Source organism: Anomalospiza imberbis, chromosome 12 (genome assembly GCF_031753505.1).
Source record: "Anomalospiza imberbis isolate Cuckoo-Finch-1a 21T00152 chromosome 12, ASM3175350v1, whole genome shotgun sequence".
Lineage (NCBI taxonomy): Eukaryota > Metazoa > Chordata > Aves > Passeriformes > Viduidae > Anomalospiza > Anomalospiza imberbis.
Window position 1 is genome coordinate 16,802,585 of NC_089692.1, and position 18,853 is coordinate 16,821,437.

The 18,853-nt window shown below is 42.9% G+C and overlaps 1 protein-coding gene across 3 annotated transcripts; it reads left to right on the plus strand.

Moving 5' to 3' along the window:
* Window positions 1-7,317: 7,317 nt before the first annotated feature.
* HSD17B2 (hydroxysteroid 17-beta dehydrogenase 2) lies at window positions 7,318-18,611 on the plus strand. 3 transcript variants are annotated; one of them, XM_068203118.1, is made up of 5 exons: window positions 7,318-7,797; window positions 13,279-13,491; window positions 13,811-13,996; window positions 16,522-16,679; window positions 18,049-18,611. In XM_068203118.1, the coding sequence occupies exons 1-5, from the start codon at window positions 7,716-7,718 to the stop codon at window positions 18,445-18,447; spliced, it is 1,038 nt and encodes a 345-aa protein (XP_068059219.1). In that variant the 5' UTR covers window positions 7,318-7,715; the 3' UTR covers window positions 18,448-18,611. The 3 variants fall into 3 exon arrangements, with proteins under 3 accessions (XP_068059219.1, XP_068059217.1, XP_068059218.1); XM_068203116.1 differs by lacking the exon at window positions 7,318-7,797 and adding an exon at window positions 7,922-8,239; XM_068203117.1 differs by lacking the exon at window positions 7,318-7,797 and adding an exon at window positions 7,925-8,239 and having other exon boundaries at window positions 16,522-16,659; window positions 18,089-18,611.
* Window positions 18,612-18,853: the final 242 nt, after the last annotated feature.

Below are 18,853 nucleotides of genomic sequence, written 5' to 3' on the forward strand. Positions count from 1 at the left end.
CAAAAGTACTTCCCTTCTGGTGCCCATTTGCATCCCATATTTCAGCTCAGTTCCTGGGAACATCCTGAGGTCCTATCCTGACTTGCATCCCTAACAGAGAGAAAAAAAACTCTACCACGTTATAGAGAACGGGGTAAGAATTATAAATGGTTATTAATTTTAATATCTGTGTTCTGAATCTACCCATATATGTAGGTATAAAAATCCCAGAAATCCCTGGGACAAGACACAGAACCTGTCTGCCATCTGACATTTTTGACAAGCTCTCCAGAATTAATCTGTCTAGGAGCTACAGTGCTCAACTTAATTATGGAAAGTCTGCATCTGTGTTCAAAGCTGTTGAGAGAGAAAGAAGAAAGTAAAAATGTCCACTAGGTTTGATTAACTGCTTTCAGCCTGATGAATAAAGACAGATGGTTACTAGTTATTTTTCCTTAATGGATTTTGGAGCTCCATTTGGTGGATGAATTAATGTTATAGGTCCCAAATCTGCCTTTGAAGCTACGCCTGCCTAACCCTTAGTGATTCCAGCAAAGTTTGCGTGCCTCCAAGAGAGATGTTTGCCCTCAGGCTGTCGTATATATTGTTAAAAACAGCTTTAAAATTAAAAAATAAAAGTGAAGCAATAATTTACACTATTAATAAAACAAGTTATGAGCTCTGCACAGCTCAGGAAGGGATCTCTTACAAGGGATGATTATTTTGAAGTGTCTGCACAGACTTATCCCCATAGAATCTGTGCCTGTTTGGGAATGACCTCCACCTGGAGCCTGACAATATTTTCATACCGACTTTAAAAGTTGGAGAAGTTAATTTTAAAGTTGCACTTGCCACTTGCTAGTTGTGTCACCTGGAAAGTAGAAATAAATAGTTTTATGGTGTAGATTCATTTGCATGAATCAGTTATCATATCTCAAATCCAGGTAGGGAAGGTATTTAAGGCAGACTCTAATTCTGCAGGTGTGCATGTTTAAAAACATAGCTGTGAATATGTCTTTCTTTACTTGCATGTGAATATCTGTGTTTATTTTTAAGAATGTGCATAATTGTCTGTGAGTTTGGGCTCTCGGGGGACATTTAGGCCTAATGGGTCTCAGGACTGTCCTTCAGCAAGCTATTAAATCATCTGTATAGTTTTGTGAGTGGATAGTCATGGTGATTTTAATGGGATTAAATTTGCTTACATCCAAACAGTTTCTGAGTCAGGGTAAAGGTTACTGAATGATAAAAAATGTTTAAGATGGACAATATAACAAAGGGAAGCGAACCGACCAAAAAATTACATTGAATATGCAGATTTTCCATAGTCAGTGGATTGCCCAGAGGAAAAACACCATTTAACTAAAATGCTGCCTGCCACAGAACCATCAAACCCCCCCAGATCCTGAAATGGACCTTGAGGGGTTGTTGGTCCCCCTGCTCCGTGGCAGGATCATCTGTCACTGAGTCATTTCTGACGACGTTTGAACGCAATTGCAGCACAAAAACGGCTGAAAAGCGCCAGGAATGGGAATGTCCTTCAGATCTCAGCACTGAAGGGGAAATCGGGGACATCCAGTAGGTAGCATTCAATCACAGCAACGATGTAAGCCATTGCTTACACACAGAGTGAGGTCACAATTCCTGCACAGGAAAAATACATGGCTGCAGCCTTTGGAAGTGAGGGGCTTGTCCTTCAAGTGACAGCAAACAGAGAGCACTGGGGGCAGGTGACACTTTGTCATGGCTGATTGCTTGATGCTTTTTGAATCATGGCTCGTTTTTCATTTCAAAGGCTGGCTGATGTAACTCTGAGGAAAATCTAAAAATAAGCAAATTCCCCTGCTGAGAGGCGGAGATGTTTTTAAGAGTTTGCAGGTGGAGGGAAGGCATGTGGCAGATGCGTGCTGTTAATAACCCAAATGACAACGGGGAGATGCTACCACCTATTTTCTTTCATCCCTTTTGCAGAGTCCATGCTCAAAACTCAGACATATTCTGGGGCTCTGAGTTGTGTGTGATTCATTTTTAATGTTGTCACTATCTACAGTGAATGACAGGTTATGCTGGTGGTGTTGTAAATCCCCCCCCATTTCGAAGGGACTCTGAGAGAGTTTCTGTTTGTCCACACATGCTTTAATCAGACTTTTGATTACCATGCTTGCCTAATTTTCTGGGTTTACCTCTATATTTACATTGCTATTCATGAATTTAACTGCACCAAAATTATGTGACTTTTGCATAGATAATACCTAAATGTTTGAAAACATTTTGTGGTCTGATATTAAGATGTAATGGAAAAGGCTGGATGCAAACCAGCTGTGTCTCCAACCTGCCAGTGTTTGAAGACATGCAGGAGGAACAGTTACAGAAAGATGATGCAAAGTGTGGTTTTTTATCTGATGTAGATATGGTTGTATGACTTGTTGTTAGGGCAGAGCATCAGAAGTGAGGCAGGCAAACTGCATTTGCTTTTCAGGAAGCACCTGCAAAGAAATGATCAGGCTGTGGGCTATGAAAATGTGGATATTCTTTGTGTTCTAAACACAGAGATGCTGAGATGCTGCCATTAACTTCAGAGAGGCAAAGCTGCAGAGAAGGGAAGGGAAAAGGGAGATATAATGAAAATCTAGTTGGAAAAACAAACTAAACTTCCTGTTGAGAGTACAGCTTATGTCTTTATTTCTCATTTATTGAGAAATATACTCTGAATATACCAGAGGAAATTCTAGGGAACAGTCTGTGCTGTCAGAGAAGTGCACTAAGATAAAGTGGTATCTTTTCTTCCCACATTGATGGCTCTCTGAAAACCGGTTCATGTTACTGGATGACAGAAAAAAGGCAAGCAAGTTTAATTTCTCATGAGGATAACCTGGAGATGATTCTTGGCTTACTTCCCAAGGAGTGCCTAATTGCCTTTAGGTTTTCTGGTTCTGTCCTCTTCTTGGAAAATAATCACAATTGGGTTGATAAAAATTACTTATTTTGGAAGGAGTGCAATCCCCTTTTAGCTCTTCCTGAAAACCCGTGGATGTCTGGAGAGTTCAGGGGGAAAACCTCCCTTGAAAATATAAAGGAGTGCTCATAGTTTTAATGATTTCTCTGATGTTTTGTCTATTGCAAGAAATTTACAAAGGGTGATTAGAGTTCTTGTAAATACTGAGGCAGAATTTACAGCCCTTAGCTTAATTTACAGGTCCAAATTTGTCATCAGTTCAGACATTCTTTACTCTGAGGTTCTTTTTTCCATTTGAGAAGATAACAGGAGATATAGCTGAGGAAATTGTTGTTATTGTTGCTGTTGTTATTATTACTGTCTTTTGTTAGTATTGAATTTTGAGGAATGATGGGCTACAGTTTTTTGTTCACTATCAAGGGATGATCTTCAGGATCTATTGTCTGTCTCTGAATTTACAATATTTACCATTATTATATTTCCAAAAACAAAATCTCCAGCAGCTTAGAGGTAAAAGATATTTCTTACTTTTCTTTAATAGGTATACACTTTATTTGACAGGAATTATTTTCCCTAAGGGTCTATTAAATAAAGAGTTTGAAGACAAAGGAGAGGTTGCACAGCTTTATTTTCACATGTATATAATAATTTTTTGCTTTAATTCAGTTTATTCCTGTGAGTTTAGAGATCTTAATTCACAAAGATACTTGGCTGCATTTCCAGCTTTAGGCAGAGTAATGGTTTTGTTGTCTTTACTGGGACAATTCACGTTCTTCAAGCTGAGTGCATGAAGAGAGAACAGGCTGAAAGAAGAGGATTATTTTGACTTTTGTAAAGGAGCTCTACAGAATTTATAAGAGGAAAATCTGTTTGCCCAAATTAATTTTGTTTATGGAAGTTCAACAGTTTCTGCATCCAGGACTGACATCCTGACAAGTGTTCATGTAGCCATTAAGTCCCCCAAAATCCAAATGTATGAAGGTGTTTATGTTCTCTCAGAAGCTGCAGTAATAAAAGTAATTTTTTTTTCTACAGGTCCTATATGTACTTAATCACTAGAATATTTTTTCTGTCTTGCTTAATGACTCATTTGTTGAAACAGATTCCAACCTGTTTTATGCTGAAATTATTTTCCAGGAAAAACCTCGTATACCAGAACCTCCCTACAGAACCTGAAATGCAGAGCCCTGACCCAAGCCACAAAAGAACAAGAAGCACAGGAAGCAGGAGCTCTCAGGAGCCACATCTGAAAAAGCCTGAATCAGCAGGCAAAACAAAACAGTAAATTGAAGAGTTCTGTGGGAAATTATAACCTGAAATGAAAAACAAATCTATGACTAGCAGAGAAAGCTGAAACAGAGATTGGAAACATAGAAAAAGTGCTTCATGCTTCTAGACAGTGTAATTGATGTTCCACTTGGGACAGAAGAATATCACTTGTATCCAGTTGGGACAGCAGCTATTGGATATGACACATGGTACATCTGGCTGAAGGGAAAGTGCTGAAAGGAAAAAATATTGACTAGTAAATAATTGGAAAGTGCAAAGAAAGCCCATGGGAAAAGTGCCAAAGAATTGAAAAACAATGCAGGATGAGGTAACAGAGACATGCCTGAAAACCTCGTGGCTGAACTGGAAGCTTCTACTATGCTGGAAAGTCAGAGAGGCTTAAAAAAATTATAAACATCAGGAAAATCACTGAACTCAAAAGGGAGCCATGAAAAGCAAAGACAGAAGATAACTCATTACCAAGGTAAAACCAAGAAAGGGCTTGGTGGTGTATTTCAAAGAAGTTGTGACCAGGCTCAGCTTCACCACATTTCAAAGGAACTGGGGAACCTGAACCCTTTTTTTTTTTTTTTTTTTTTTAATGTTAAGAACAGCAATCAAAAGCACAGGCTGCATCCATCATGCTGAAAAACATAAAGCCAGCACAGTATGACAGGACAAAAGCTTCAAGAAATGGGGAGGAAGTAAGTGAATGTCTGTGAAGAAGTGATTCAGCCTCCAGAATGGGAGGATGGAGTCTACAATTTGATGTCTGTGATAAAGGTCCCACACACTGGAGGGGTGTCCTTGCTGTGTCCTGGGGACAGTGTTCTGCAGGGATACTGCAGCAGATGAAAGGTGCTGTGACTGTGGGATTTGAAGGAAGAAAAGCTGAATTTTTAGTGACTGGCTGTTCATGTTTGTTGCTGATTACCATGGAATGATTGTTCTCCAGGAAAACTATCTTCTTTTGCCATTGAATAATTGACTGTCCACAGTCAGCATGTATCATGAAGAGATTTAGATGGTAGGGCACTTGTGAGATCTGCAGAGTCCCCAGGAGAATCATCAGGAACAGGCACAACGTGCTCAGTGAGGGCCAGCAATGGCACAGCTGCCAGGAGGATGCTCAGGACCATTTCTCTGCTGCTGTTTGCCACTGGCATGGACTGACTCTGGAACCAGGGTCCAGACTTTAGTGCAGACTCTGTACTTGCCATGGTATAAAAGGACAAAGCACTGAGTTATTGTGAGATGGCTCTGAAAAGCCATCCCTCTTGGAAAAAAGAACTGCCCTGGCAAGGGTATGGTGAGCTTAGCCCCACATCAATTAACTTAAATCCATTCTCATTGGAACACGGACGTCATGGTGATGTAAAATCCTGACAATTTGGAGGAACCTTCCTTTTTGCAGGAAACTATAAGAAGAAGGTGAGATAATGGCGTATATTCATAGCATGAGTAAGCATGGCATAGAGAAATAGGAAATAATGCAAACTCAGTGGCAATCCTGGGTTACTGTACAGCTTTTAGAGCTGGAGACATCTCGGAAGTGTAAAGAGAAAAGTAGGTGCTTTTTCAAGATGAGTAGTTGGCACAGGATGATAAAAGTTATCTTGTGGCAAAATTGTGCTGAAAAATCCTGAAGCAGCAATCTGTCATTGCTGGTGTCGGAGAAGTGCAGAGGCTTTGTGAAGCGGGCACTTCACGCTAGCCAGTTTTGGATCATAACCTCCTTTCTGGTGTGTATGATCTACACATTTACATGGAATTTTATTCACCCACCTGGCTGAACACATGGTCAACTTCTCATTAAAAGACGCCTTCAGTGATTGTATTTTATATAAAAATGATAAACCTGAGCACTGATCAGTCCCCTCAGCTGTCCTGCAGGGGTGTGGGTGCAGACAAGTGGTGTGTCTGTGCATCACAGTGGGTGGGTGTATAAGGAATGCATGTGGCCCCCCCAGCTTTCCAAATATTCCCCACCCTGCCAGCTGGGTCTGAGGGAGGGGCTGTGCACGAGCACAAACCACATTTCAGTGGGGGACGTGGCAGGGGAGACTGGGTCAGAGGGGGAATCTCATGGAGCTTGCTCTGCAGCCACCAGGCATGGTGGCCATCCCAGCGTGGCCCCTTGCCCACCTCTGCCTCATCCCCACAGGCTGAGGGGAGCCAGGGCAAACACCAGGCTGGAGGTGATCACTTCTGCCCCTCAACCTACTGTGGAAAAGCTCCATCTCTCTGTACACTCAAGTGTGAGAGCTCATGCTCTAAATGCCAGCACATTTGTGATCATCTAAATTGTGTGACAAAGACCAGTAATGGAGAGAGCAAAATTCTCCAGGAAAATACTTAAGAAGATGCCTTAATGGACAGCAAGGTATAGCTGACCTCAAGAGCAGCGTGGTAATAAAAGCAGAAGAAGAAAATGGCAAAGAGAAGTGAAAATATTTTTCTTTTTGTGCACTGGTGGGAGGATGGGTGGATGAGTGTTCACAAGAGTAATGAATGATGGGCAGACCTTGAGGGTGATGTTCCTTTAAGAAAATGACTTCATCTCTGATGTAAACTACCTGCAGAGGTATGTAAACATTTTCACTGGCTGGAAAAGTGTATATTCAACAGATTTGTAATCCCTTAAAACCCCAAAGGCATAACAGAATGGGAATGTGCTCTGTTTCATGTCAGATTTGCACCAGGAGCTTCAATTTTTCATGTCTGAAATCAGATCAGCACCACTTTGTCTTAGAAAACCAGCTACATCATGGTAGCTGGGTCTGTAGGCTTGTCTCTCAAATCGGTTACCAAGGATTTTTACACAGGGTTAAATATGCATGGCTAATTTGCATCTCAATCCCTTTGGCTGGCTGGGTTTTAATTTTTTTTTTAAATTGTTTAAGTAACTTCCAGAACACAGCACAGTAGGTATTAAATCTCTTTAATATATTTAATTGATTACTTTTTCCCCCCACACAACTTGCTGTGGCTATCAAGCCCGTGATTCCTGCCAAACCCAAGGTGAATGTCATCACTGGAGGTTAGCTGATGACTTGATCTCAGGTGTGCTACCTTTGTTCACCTAACAAAGTGCCCCCATGGCAAACCAGCAATCATCTGTTCCCAGCCTCCCAGCACCCCCTGAATGTCAATTTACTGTAGGTATTTGCTGAATGTGGAGTAGGTAAATAGACAAAGGTGGGCACTAAAGCAGAGATGGTAATTTGGAGCTTTTTGTTGAAAGAGGAGGGTTATCCATAAGTGATAAAGCCCCAGACAGTTTGTGTTCCAGAGATTAAATAACCCTGGCCTGACTCATTTTTGTCATTGCCCATCAAGAACCAGTTCCACTGAAACTACACCCTAAGTTTTTTAAGCAGGAAAGCCCAACTATTCCTTGTAAAAGAAACTGCTCTTTTTCTCACTGTCTAGGAAATAGTACTTTAAAGATATTAAAAAAAAAAAAAAAAAAAGCAGTTAATCTTTTTCTGGAGCCAGTGCTTGCTACATCATGTCCATTCCTGGTGCTGTCAATCATTATCCAGCCAGCACATTGTTCAGAAGGTGGAGCTGTCAGGCAGAAAGAATGAAAGGTAAGGAAGGGAAGGCTCCTGCTCCTTGCTGATGCCATGGGTAAGTGAGATTATGTCAAACCTTTAAACAGAGTCCCCTTTCTCTGCCCCACCCCCTGCTCCTATATAACACACACTGCCTTTAGCAATACCTGCTTCCACCCGGCCGGCGGTGGGGCGAGTGCTGCCTGCTCCCCCCTGCCGATGGATGCTGCGGCCAGCAGCCCCCTTGGCTGGCTCTGCACAGGTGTCACCACGCTTTTTGGGGTGCCCCTGGCCCAGAGGAGCCCGCTGGGCAAAGCAAAGGTGCTGCTGTGCAGCCTCCTGCCCGCCTTGCTGTGTGTGGCCACGCTGGGGGCTGGCGGGGGGCTGGGGGTGTTCGTGGCCGTGTGCCTGGTGTGCTCCGTGTGCCTGGGGCACAGGGACCTGCTGCCCGTGGCTGACAGAGCCGTGCTCATCACAGGTAAGGCGCTGCCAGTGCACAGGAGCGAGCAAAACCTGCCTTTTCTCACAGGTGGGCTGGAAAACTTCTTGTCCTCGGGTTAGTGCATGCTTGGGAGAGTTCCCTTTATCCCTTTCTTTTTTCTGCTTGTTTTATTTGCTTTGGCAGAGATGTTTTTTTCCAGGTAAATAAGTGCTCTGAAATTAAGTAGAAAAGCATCTTAATAGATGCTATTATTTTTTAGTATCTCATTTAATCTTTACAAGTAGCTTTTTAGACATACTTGTGAAATTAACTGGCGCAAGAAGCGTAAGAATACTTATGATGGTCTAATTTTTTAGGAGAGACAGTAATTCCTGGGAGCCCTCAGAACACTGCATTCATACATTACTTTTGTTTGCTTGAATTAATTGTGCTGGTTATGGATGTACAGTTGGCTTTTGGGGGTGTGTGTGTACATACACACACTGTGTCTGTCATGCACATATTTCAAGACACTGGTTTGGTGCCATCTCTTTGAAACCTTCTGTGAAATCATTTAGGAGGGAGTAATTCACTAGCAGAGAAAGTTCAGACCTAATTAATTCAGTCTCTATTACCACTCTGATCTACTCAAACCCACTTTTATTTTGCAGGGATGGCATTTTTGTAGTTTTATGGCTTTTCTCCTGCTTCCTCTAAAACTTTAGGTGTTGTTTATTTAGATGTTGCTTATTTGTGTTAATCAAACCTTTAAACTGGAGTGCCTGCCGACTGCTTTTTGCACTCTTAATTTGCTGGGTTTTATTTTCTGTGGGGTTTTTCCCCACTGGAATGCCTAATTAAGTTGCTTTGGTTTATATACAGCAATTTCTAGCAGAATTTCATTTTGTTTTATAGGGACACCTGGAAATAATTTAGATTTGCCTAGCAAGCTTTAATACAGGGATTAAATAGAAAAGTTGAGAGAGGACAAGATCAGCAGCAAGAGCTCCCCTTGCAGTTTATCTGCCAGCTGGGTTTCTCCCTGCAGGTGTGTCAGGTGAAGATGGATATTGGTGTGGGGAATAGGGAGCAATCCTTTCCCACCCCTGCAGACTCAGGGGATGTGCTTGCACTTGGGCATCGCCTTGCTCTTTGTAAGACTGCAAATCTTCAGTATAAAGCACTCTCTGGGAGTGCTTATCTGCTCTGGAGTCTGAATTAGTGCAATATAAGGGAGTTAGGAGCATTTGGGTATAGTCCAGTAAGGGAATGTTCTTTCCTTGTACCTGTGCTGCAACTGTCCTGAAGAAATGCAAGTTTGGACATCTCTGACAGCTGACTAATTTGAGGAGGCTCTTTGACTTTATTGGAGTCCTGTGTAATCCATCAAACCCTCCAACAACTGAAACAGAAGTTTTACTCAACCTCTATTTTGATTAAATTGCTCTGATTGTGGTATTTTTTCCCATACCAACTACAGGATGTGTGGCCCTGTTCATTTGCAGGTGCAAGGTGCCTTTTAAGTAGACTTTGGTGTCATTTTCTCCAGTTTAGACAAGACCTCAGGCAGGCACTTGGTGGAAAGTGGTGATTTTAATTATTTTTTCATTTTCCCTCTGCCTTTCAGCCCTGCAGGGCTGAGGAATGTGACTGTGTCCTGAGCACCTGCCAGGTATTCCTTGAGAGACTCTGGCCAGAGGCTGGAGCAAGCGCTGCTGCTCTCCCTGGATTCTGTCACGGGTTGTTCTGGTCCTCTTTGGATGTTCCTTGTACCAGTGCTGCTCTGCATTATTTATTTAAGGCAGCAGTTCACTGGAGTACCAGGATAAGGGAAAAAGTGTGCCCAGTGGTCAAAATGCTTTTTCACATGGACAACTGGTCATGTGAGCAGGCTCAAAGCCATTGCTGAAACTCTGCTGTGGATCCTCTGGGTGGGAGCAAGAGCTCCAATGTCCTTAAACAGAAGCTCCTGGCATGCAAACACTTTGGTGGTAAATGCAATAGCCACCTTCCCTAAAAATTAAATTACATCCAAGACCTGAAGTGACAGGAGTTGTGAAGTTCTGTCCCTGGTTAGTCTGTGTGCATTGGGATGAATTTCTCCAGTTAATTTGGTCTTTCCATTCTTGGAGAGTGATTTGGTGCATGTTCAGCATGAGTTAATTGTAAATTCTCAGTAATGGGTCAATCACAGTCAGTTGTGACTGCTTTCTTTAAAATAAGTCTTCTCATAACCCACAAATTATTTTTGGCATGCAAGAGTGTGATTGGGAAGCAATTATATTTTTTTTTTCCCTATGGAGACTCTTTGAATTCTAGGAGTTGGAAGAGTAAAGCTTCTCTGGACTTCAATAACAGATCTGAAACTCAAATCATATTTGTTTTGGAATAAAAAAGCCAGGGACAAACCCAGCATCAGGCAATGATCAAAACAACTTTTATTGCTTTCTTGGAATTGCTGTGCCCATCCCAAGTTCAAGTTGCATTCTATTCTGCCCATTTTCAAGTTAAAGCTGCATTGTAAAACTTAGGTAATATGTAGCTGTGGCTGTGTACTTTCTGGAAATGATGAAAGAGGAAGGATTTGATCTGAAAGTAGGGTTTTTCACTAAAAAAAAAGTAGGAAAACCACTCCACTCCAAAACTTAGAAATCTGTAGTGTCTGGGATACTTGCAGGCTTCTTCATGGCTCTTTAGGGAATTCAAAGAATGCAGGTTTATTCAGTCAGGTCAGGACTGGAGAAGCTTAATGTGATATTTGTAGTGTTCTGGTGCATCTTCAGCAAACTGCAGACTTCAAAAATGCCAAAAAGCTGATTTTTTTTTTTCTTCCTAGGAATTAAATAGAGCATGAGCAATTCTTTTCTACTTTTTCAAGATGCACTGATTGATCCAGACATTTAGTACGTGTTTTCTTCAAGCCACCTGGAATTAATATTTTTCACCAGTCAGGACTAAAGCCCCAGTTAAAAGACAGAATCCAGAAAAGAGGATCTAACATGCTTATGATGAGTCTCTTTAGCAATCTAATTCTATTGACAACATACTTTGAATGTAGGAGCAGATCTATGAATAACTCTGATGTCTTTCTTGGTGTGCCAAAATCACACCAAGAAACCCTTGGAATTTTATAGTAGGGTTAAGTAGGAAGTATTGCAGCTCTCCCACAAACAAGAAAATCGTAAAATATCTGTCAGGAGTTAGGAGTTCCAGTCCTTTGTTTCATATTCAGATTTCCAAGGTTTGGGAACTGAACATTGATGTAATAAATTGTTATTGCAGGAGATGCTGGACCCCAGTGCACAGCAGCATCCAGGACCTTTCTCTGCTGTAGTTACAGTGGAGGATCTGGTGCAGTATTGTGGAACAGGCTGATGCTTTACAGTGTAAAAACTCTATTAATTTATTAAACTTCTAATTTTCCTCCTCATCTTGTCCTTTGCAAAGCTCCTGAAGGCACAGCCCCTATGAACTCCTTCCCTGTCACTCCTGTGTCACTTCTCTGGGAGGCTTGGTGGGGACATGGTGATGTCTTTCTTTCTTTATGGAGTAAGTTTCACTGCAGGTAGGAAGAATGGAAACCAGAATTTTTAAAATGGAGAGAAAACACTTAAAATTAACTTACAATAAATGGAGATGTTGGTTGATGAGAAGTGAATGTGACCCAGCACCGTGTGCTGGCAGCCCAGACATCCAACTTTGTCCTGGTCTCCTTCCAAAAACATATGGGCTGCAGGGGAGAGGGGATTCTGATGTGGACCTGCTGAAGTGTGTCCAGAGAAGGCTACAAAAAAGATCAGAGGACTTGGAACACCTCTCCTGTGAATACAGGTGTAGAGCTGGGATGGCTCTGGGGAGACCTTGGGGGCCCTTCCAGTGCCTAAAGGGGCTCCAAGAGAACATCCAAGGGCATGAAGTGACGGGACAAGGGGGAACGGCTTCAAACTGAAAGACAGCAGGTCTGGATCAGATATTAGGAAGAAATTCTTCCCTGTGAGGCTGGTGAGGCCCTGGCACAGGTTGCCCAGAGAAGATGTGGCTGCCCCTGGATCCCTGGAAGTGCCCAAGGCCAGGTTGGACGGGGCTTGCAGTCACCTGGGATAGTGGAAGGTGTCCCTGCTGATGTCAGGGGTTTGGAATGAGATGATCTTCCAGGTCCTTTCCAACCCAAACCATTCTGTCTTTTAGTCTGCAGCAGCAGCAAAATACTCTGTCACAGGGAGAGACTCGTGAATCAAATTATTTGTTAAATATCCTTCACTGGTACCTGATGGAAAGAACTACACAATTGTGATCCCAAAGACCATTGTTTGTTTGCTCTAATAGTGCTTCCTGCAGCTGCTAGGTCATTCCTTTATATAGACAAAGTTTGGGAATAAGTGTGGAAGAGGATAGAGAGGATAAGAGAAATTCTGATGCAAATTTGCATGAATTCAATAGCTGACTTAGCACAAAAATGTCATTTGGAAGCTTTCTTAGGTTCTGAAAACATTGGAATGCTTTGCAGGTAAAGCAACAGTTGCTTAGTTTTGGCTTGGTTACAGTCTGTAATAAAAAGTGCTTATCTGAGGGATCTTGTATGGTAGATGTGTGAATGAAATAATGCTACTTTTTGGAAGGTACAAATAGAATCCAAGAATTTGAGTCTGAAAGCACTGTAATTTTTTTTGCCCATTGGAGGTTTCAAATTAAAACATGATTGTGGTAGTTTTTTTTGCGGTTTGGTTTTTTCTCTTACATACTTTTGTTATCAGGTTTCAGTCTGAATATCTGTATAAAACCAAAGTAGGGCTTTATTTCCTCTCTATGTATAAAGTCAGAGCATCTGTCAGTGGCAGAGGATGAGCTGATTCCACCAGCTCCGAGTCAGGAGAACATGACCTGTTGATCTTTGAGGAACATTTAAAGGTCCAGCTCCTCAAACTTCAGATCTGAACCTTTCTTTCTACTGACATATGTATTTCAGGGACTTTGTCATCATATTTTTGTTTATATTTGCATGGCTTTCCAATGCGTGTATTTATTTTATTATTTTTTAATGGTGGTGTAGAACAGACCTACTTTCCATTTTTTTTTTTTTTTTTTTATGCTTTCAGGAAGTGACACTGGGATTGGACATGCACTGGCTAAATACCTGGACAGCCTGGGTTTTGTGGTGTTTGCGGGGGTTTTGAACAAGGATGGCCCTGGAGCTGAGGAGCTGCGGCGTTCCTGTTCCCAGAGACTTTCTGTCCTGCAGCTGGATATCACCAACACCGCTCAGGTCAAGGAGGCCTACCTGACAGTCTCAGAGAAGGTGCAAAATGCAGGTACAGCTTTTTTCTCCCCTCTTTACAATGGAAGTCCTGATGTAGCAGCTTAGCAGGTGCATCTCATGGTTGCACCATGTCTTAGGTGTGTAGGACATTTCCAGGGTAAAGTCTTGGGCAGTCCGGGCATTTCCATCCATGACTTCTGTTTTCTGGGATATGGGGATATGGTAGTGACTGGCCAAGGAGTGGGGGATGTGCATCTGTAGCTGCCGATCATCTCTGCTTTGGTCTTGAGTCATCATCCAGCTCACTGGTGCAATCCTTATGGAGTTGTTTTCCTGGTGTGTTGCAGCCTTGTGCTTTCTCCTCTTCCCAGGACTCTGGGGTGTCGTGAACAACGCAGGAATCCTGGGCTTCCCTGCTGATGGGGAGCTGCTTCCCATGAGCACCTACAGGCTCTGCATGGAGGTGAATTTCTTTGGGGCTGTGGAGGTGTCCAAGACCTTCTTGCCGTTGCTCCGGAAATCGCAGGGGAGGCTGGTGAACATGTCCAGCATGGCAGGTGAGCTGGGCTAAAACACCACATCAAATCCTGGAGCAAATACCAAGGAAGGTGTCTGTTAGTCTGTGTTGTCAGTATATCCAGGGAATAAATGTTAAGATACTAAATCCAGGTTTTTCTTTTGTCTGGGACAGTACTCCCAGAAAACAGCCTTTAAAGAAGAGTTTAATGTGGTTAAAATATGCTGTGACAAAACCCCAGTATGATTCAGATCTTGTGTTCTAGATGCTGTGAGAGATAACTTTGTGAGCTTCCATAAAGATGGCTGGTACATCACAGGTATTTCTATAACATGTTCAGGCAGAAATCTGTGACCCCCTCAGTTTGTGATATCTGTTGATAACTTGGGAGCTGTGTTTCTGTATTTCTCTAAAAATATTTTGGATGTCTTAGAAATACTTAGGCCTAACTTATTAGCAAAGTGATATTTTGCCATGAAAAAATTTTTAAAAAGGTTTTGGATTTTAACATATGCTTTTCATTTCTTTCCCCATAAATTTTGGTATATATGCATGTCTTTATAACATGACCTTCTATTCTAGGAGGACAGCTGAGATGCTAAGATGTAGGAACTAATGTAATACAGTAATGCTGTATCAGGTAGCCAACAGCTGAGAAGCAAGAATGCTCCTTTGAAAATGAGACCTGCTAGAAGCAGGAGGTCATGCTGCTGGAAAGTATTTTGGAGTTAGAGCTCTTGGGGATTTGCTGGGTCATGTGCTCCCAAGATTTTTCTTTGCCCTTCTGCATAGCTAGAGTCCCCATCAATCCTGCTGCTTTGCTGGGGTGGCTTGTGTAGGTGTTCTCCTTATGCTGAGGATGTGGCTGCAGTCTGGCTATCAGGCAATGCCTATCTGGTATTGTTTTCTCTTTATAATCCCAGATAGGCTCTGTATGTGCATGCCTGTGTTCATGGTTTATTGCTGCCACTCTGAGAAATCAGGACTGAATTATCAGAAGAACCTTTCTGCTGCTGCTCTGAGGCCAGAGCCCTGTTTCCTCTGTGCCCCCAAGTGAAGCTCTCACTGTGGGTGTTTTAGGGCAGATGTCTTAATTCCTTGTGAGAATCCCTGAGCTGCCTTGAAGGAATAAATACATTTATCCCTGTGCTGAGTAGTATGCCATTACAGGAGCTGATCATGACCCTGCTTAAATTCCAGCTGTCTGCAGAGATGTTGTTGCACACAGGCTGGTTTGGGTGAAGAGTTTCCTCTTAACTCAGGATCTGGGGGTCCTTTGGTAAAACATTAATGGAGAAGTTAGTGAGGTCTCATTGTGCTGAATCTATTCCTGTCTGTGTAGGGCTCATTTAACTGGGATCAGGTTAGCCTGACCTCAGAGGGAAAAATATGTCATTCAATTGGCTCAAACCAATCCAGCTTATTGAGATGCATACAGAAGAATAATTAACATATAATTGGCCTGACTTCTTTAAGGGAATGGCTCTGTGTAAACAGCTCCTGTGGTACCTTGGTCATCCCAGTGCAATACCCAATAGCACCAGTGGCTTACCTGAAAATCCCCCTGTATCTGAGGTATTTTTCCTTTAAAGTACTCGAGCACATTGAGATGGATGTGTAGCGTGTGAAACAGAGGCTGGATGTGCCCAACTGCCCATGCAGGCAGGAGAAGGAGGGATGTGTCTCAAGGAAAGGACTGCTCATTCTGTTCCCTCCTCCCTGCTCCCAGCACAGCCTGTGGTGGCTGTGATGATCTTAAACCTGTGTGCTGATAACACCAACCTTGTGGGGGAAGTGAGAGGGCTGAAGAAGATGCTCAAATCAAAGCATGTTTGTATTTTTCTAGCACTGAAGAAGTGACAATCTGCCAGTTTTTGGGACAGGAAATCTCTGCATTTGGAAGATACTGTTTTCTGGAAGCTTGTTTTTGTAAATGTACTGGGTGTTCTCTTAGCTTTGCCATCTGAACAAATGTTTTCGGGATTGAAAAAGATGGGATATAGCTATAGGCAGGGGATCTGCCTCTATGCTGGGTCTCAGGGAGTCTAGTCACTCATGGGGTGTGATTCCAACTTTGGTTTGTCCCCAGAGGGTTTCTTGCATTATTTTCTCTGGCCTTTCTGGAAAGAACAGGAAAGACAGTTGGCTTTATCAAGCCAGAATTGAGATTACTTACCCTGTTCTGTGGTTTATTGCAGGAGCTTGAAGTGACAAGAACAGGAGTATAAAACTACTACTTCACTATTTATATGAACAAAATAATTCTGTGTTTCTCAAATCAACCATCATAACTTTCAGCAGTTTTTACCCTTAAATGCAGTCCAGTTTATTTTTTTCTGCCCTATAAGGTGTCTTACCAGGTGTTACTGAGGGTAACTGCTGTAAGCAGTTACAACTTTTACTCTTTTTAACCTCTTGCAAGAAGTGATTCCCTCACTGACTTGTCTTTAACCTCAGGAAGAGGGGCATAATTTTGGTTGTGCTATAATCTCCCTTCTAAATCATGAAAATAAAGGCTGGGAAGAGCCACTGTTGAGGTTTATCAGGTTTCTATTGCTCCTGCAGGAGGCATTCCACTACCGAGGTACGCTGCGTACGGGGCATCCAAAGCAGCTCTGTCCATGTTTTCTGGAGTAATGAGGCAAGAGCTTTCCAAATGGGGCATTAAAGTGATGGCAATTCATCCATCAGGCTTCAGAACAGGTTGGTGCTTGACATTTTGGGTTGTTCTTTCTGCTTCTTTCCCTGTAGTTCAGCAGCCTCAAACAGGGCCCTGAGTGATTCTCAGGGGTCAGACGTTTTTTCCCATTCTTTTTGTGGGTTATGGAAATGAAGTTGAGTGTCTTTTTTGAGAGATGCTCCCTCCAGCTCTGCACACTGCCTGCCTCCCCTCTCCTGGCCAGAGCTGTCTTTGCTTTGAGACAGGGCAGCATTCAGGCAGTTGGAGCCTTCCCTTTGCCCCAGCTTTGTTGGAGCTGATGAACAGAGCTGTGCTGTGTGCCCAGTTTGAGTGTTATGGCTCACTTGTCCTGCCTGGGAGCTTCAGGCCCCCCATCACTCCTCCCTTCCTCAGTATCAGAGCTCTCTTTATTGAGCTGCTCTGTCTTGCTTGGCAGTATCTGCAGCAATACCTGTCATCCTGCTTACTTGCTGTCAATCTCCTCTGATCTTTCCTCTCCACTCCTTCCCCATGTGTTCCTGCTGCTTTCTGTTCCAAATTCTCCTCCTCCTTCAACTGAGCACTGTTTGCAGAGCCTGTCCAAGTTCCAGACTCATCTCCTGCTGCACATGCCCTCACTGCACCCCATGCCTGCCCAGAGCATTTTTTATGTCAATGTAAATCAAATTGGTCTTTTTCATGAAATGCTGCTTCCCTGAATGCTTCTCTCCTGGGAGGAGCCCTGGGGGGCTCTGGGCTCTGACAGCTTTGTGTGGTCAGTGGAACCTGCCTGAGGCTTCACCTTCAGGGCCCTGCTTAGCTGCTCTCAGGTTTATGGGTAAAATTGAGTCCTGGGATTTGAGACTTATGTATTTTTTAAAAGATTTTTCTTTATTTGCAAAGCTTAATTTTTGGTAGTTAGGCAATAATTCCCTTGGAGAAGCCCCTGGTTTCATTCCTACATTATGAAGATGGGGTGGACAAATAGATTAAATTACAATTTTAAGTCTGTCCTAATAGAATGCTAATCCTTCAGGTAATGAGTATTGACATACTAATGTCTCCTGTGAAAGGGCAGCTTAGCACTTGGCCAACCCAAGTGAATCCTGTTCATCTTAGTTTGCCTGTCCTCAGTTCATTATAATAAATACTGATTGGACACCTCCACAAAATGAATCGGGACAGAATGACAAAGTGGGGAGGAGGAGGAAAGAAGAAATGCTGATTTGGCTGTGAGAGGGCATTTTTAGGTAGAGCAGGGAGCCAAATGGGGCATGAACTTTGTGCTTTTTGTGTAGCACAAAGCACTCGTGCTTTTCCTCCTCTTCCGGCTAAAAGCACTGGCTGCTGACCAGCTGTGGTGTTTGTTCTTCACTGCCCCAGTTTAGATCAACTCTGACTATTAATTACAGATTTATTGCTTTTAAATCCAGCCCCAAACCCACTTGCTATCCTGTGATGTTGCTCCTGCAGGTATCGAAGGCACATCAGAGCAGTGGGACAAGCAGGAGAAGGAGCTGATGGAGAACCTCCCGGCAGACACCAGGCAGGCCTATGGAGAGGAATATCTCCTGGGGCTGAGGAATTACCTCCTCCACCTGCCCTCCCACTGTGCCCCCGACCTGTCCCCCGTGCTGGCCTCTGTCCTGCATGCTCTGCTGGCCAGGAGACCCCAGGGCCTTTACACCCCTGGCAAAGGGGCCTACGTCCCCCTCTGCATCTTCTGCTGCTTCCCCCTCTGGTTCTACGACTTCTTCATTAGCAAGGTGCTGAGTGCTGGCTCTGCTCCAAGGGAGCTGAGAGCATCAGGAGATGAAGGCAAGAACATCTGAGGTGTCCCCTGGTGCTTATCTCACTGGATGAGGTAGCTGGGAAGAGCTCTGTACAGACACTGCTGCTTATTCTGCTGTCTTTGTTAAGTTGCATTAACATGAAATCTTTGTGTTAAGAGTCATGTTTGGGAAAAGCAGTGGATAAACATAAATAGAAAGCTATTTTTTTGAGGAATTTCAGTGTTTTCCTATTGTCTTTGTATCCTGCTTTCTGTGTAAGGTATCTCATGAAATTATAGTTCCTGTCTGCTTCTAAAGGCGTCACCACATAAGAGATGCAGAACATGTTTTGTTAAAGCAAAACAAAAACCCCTAGAGAGTCACCAGCCTTAAATCTTGTCAAAAGTTAAGTATTTTCCTATTGTTGGAGAGACTTAAAACTGTGTAATGCAAGTCTTTTTCTCTG

Excerpts from the sequence above, each read along its gene's own strand:
- HSD17B2 (XM_068203116.1), top strand. The coding sequence starts at position 7,981 with ATGGATGCTGCGGCCAGCAGCCCCCTTGGCTGGCTCTGCACAGGTGTC. Across the intron at positions 8,240-13,278 it reads CAGAGCCGTGCTCATCACAG|GAAGTGACACTGGGATTGGA; the intron begins GTAAGGCGCTGC and ends TTATGCTTTCAG. Across the intron at positions 13,492-13,810 it reads AGAGAAGGTGCAAAATGCAG|GACTCTGGGGTGTCGTGAAC; the intron begins GTACAGCTTTTT and ends TCCTCTTCCCAG.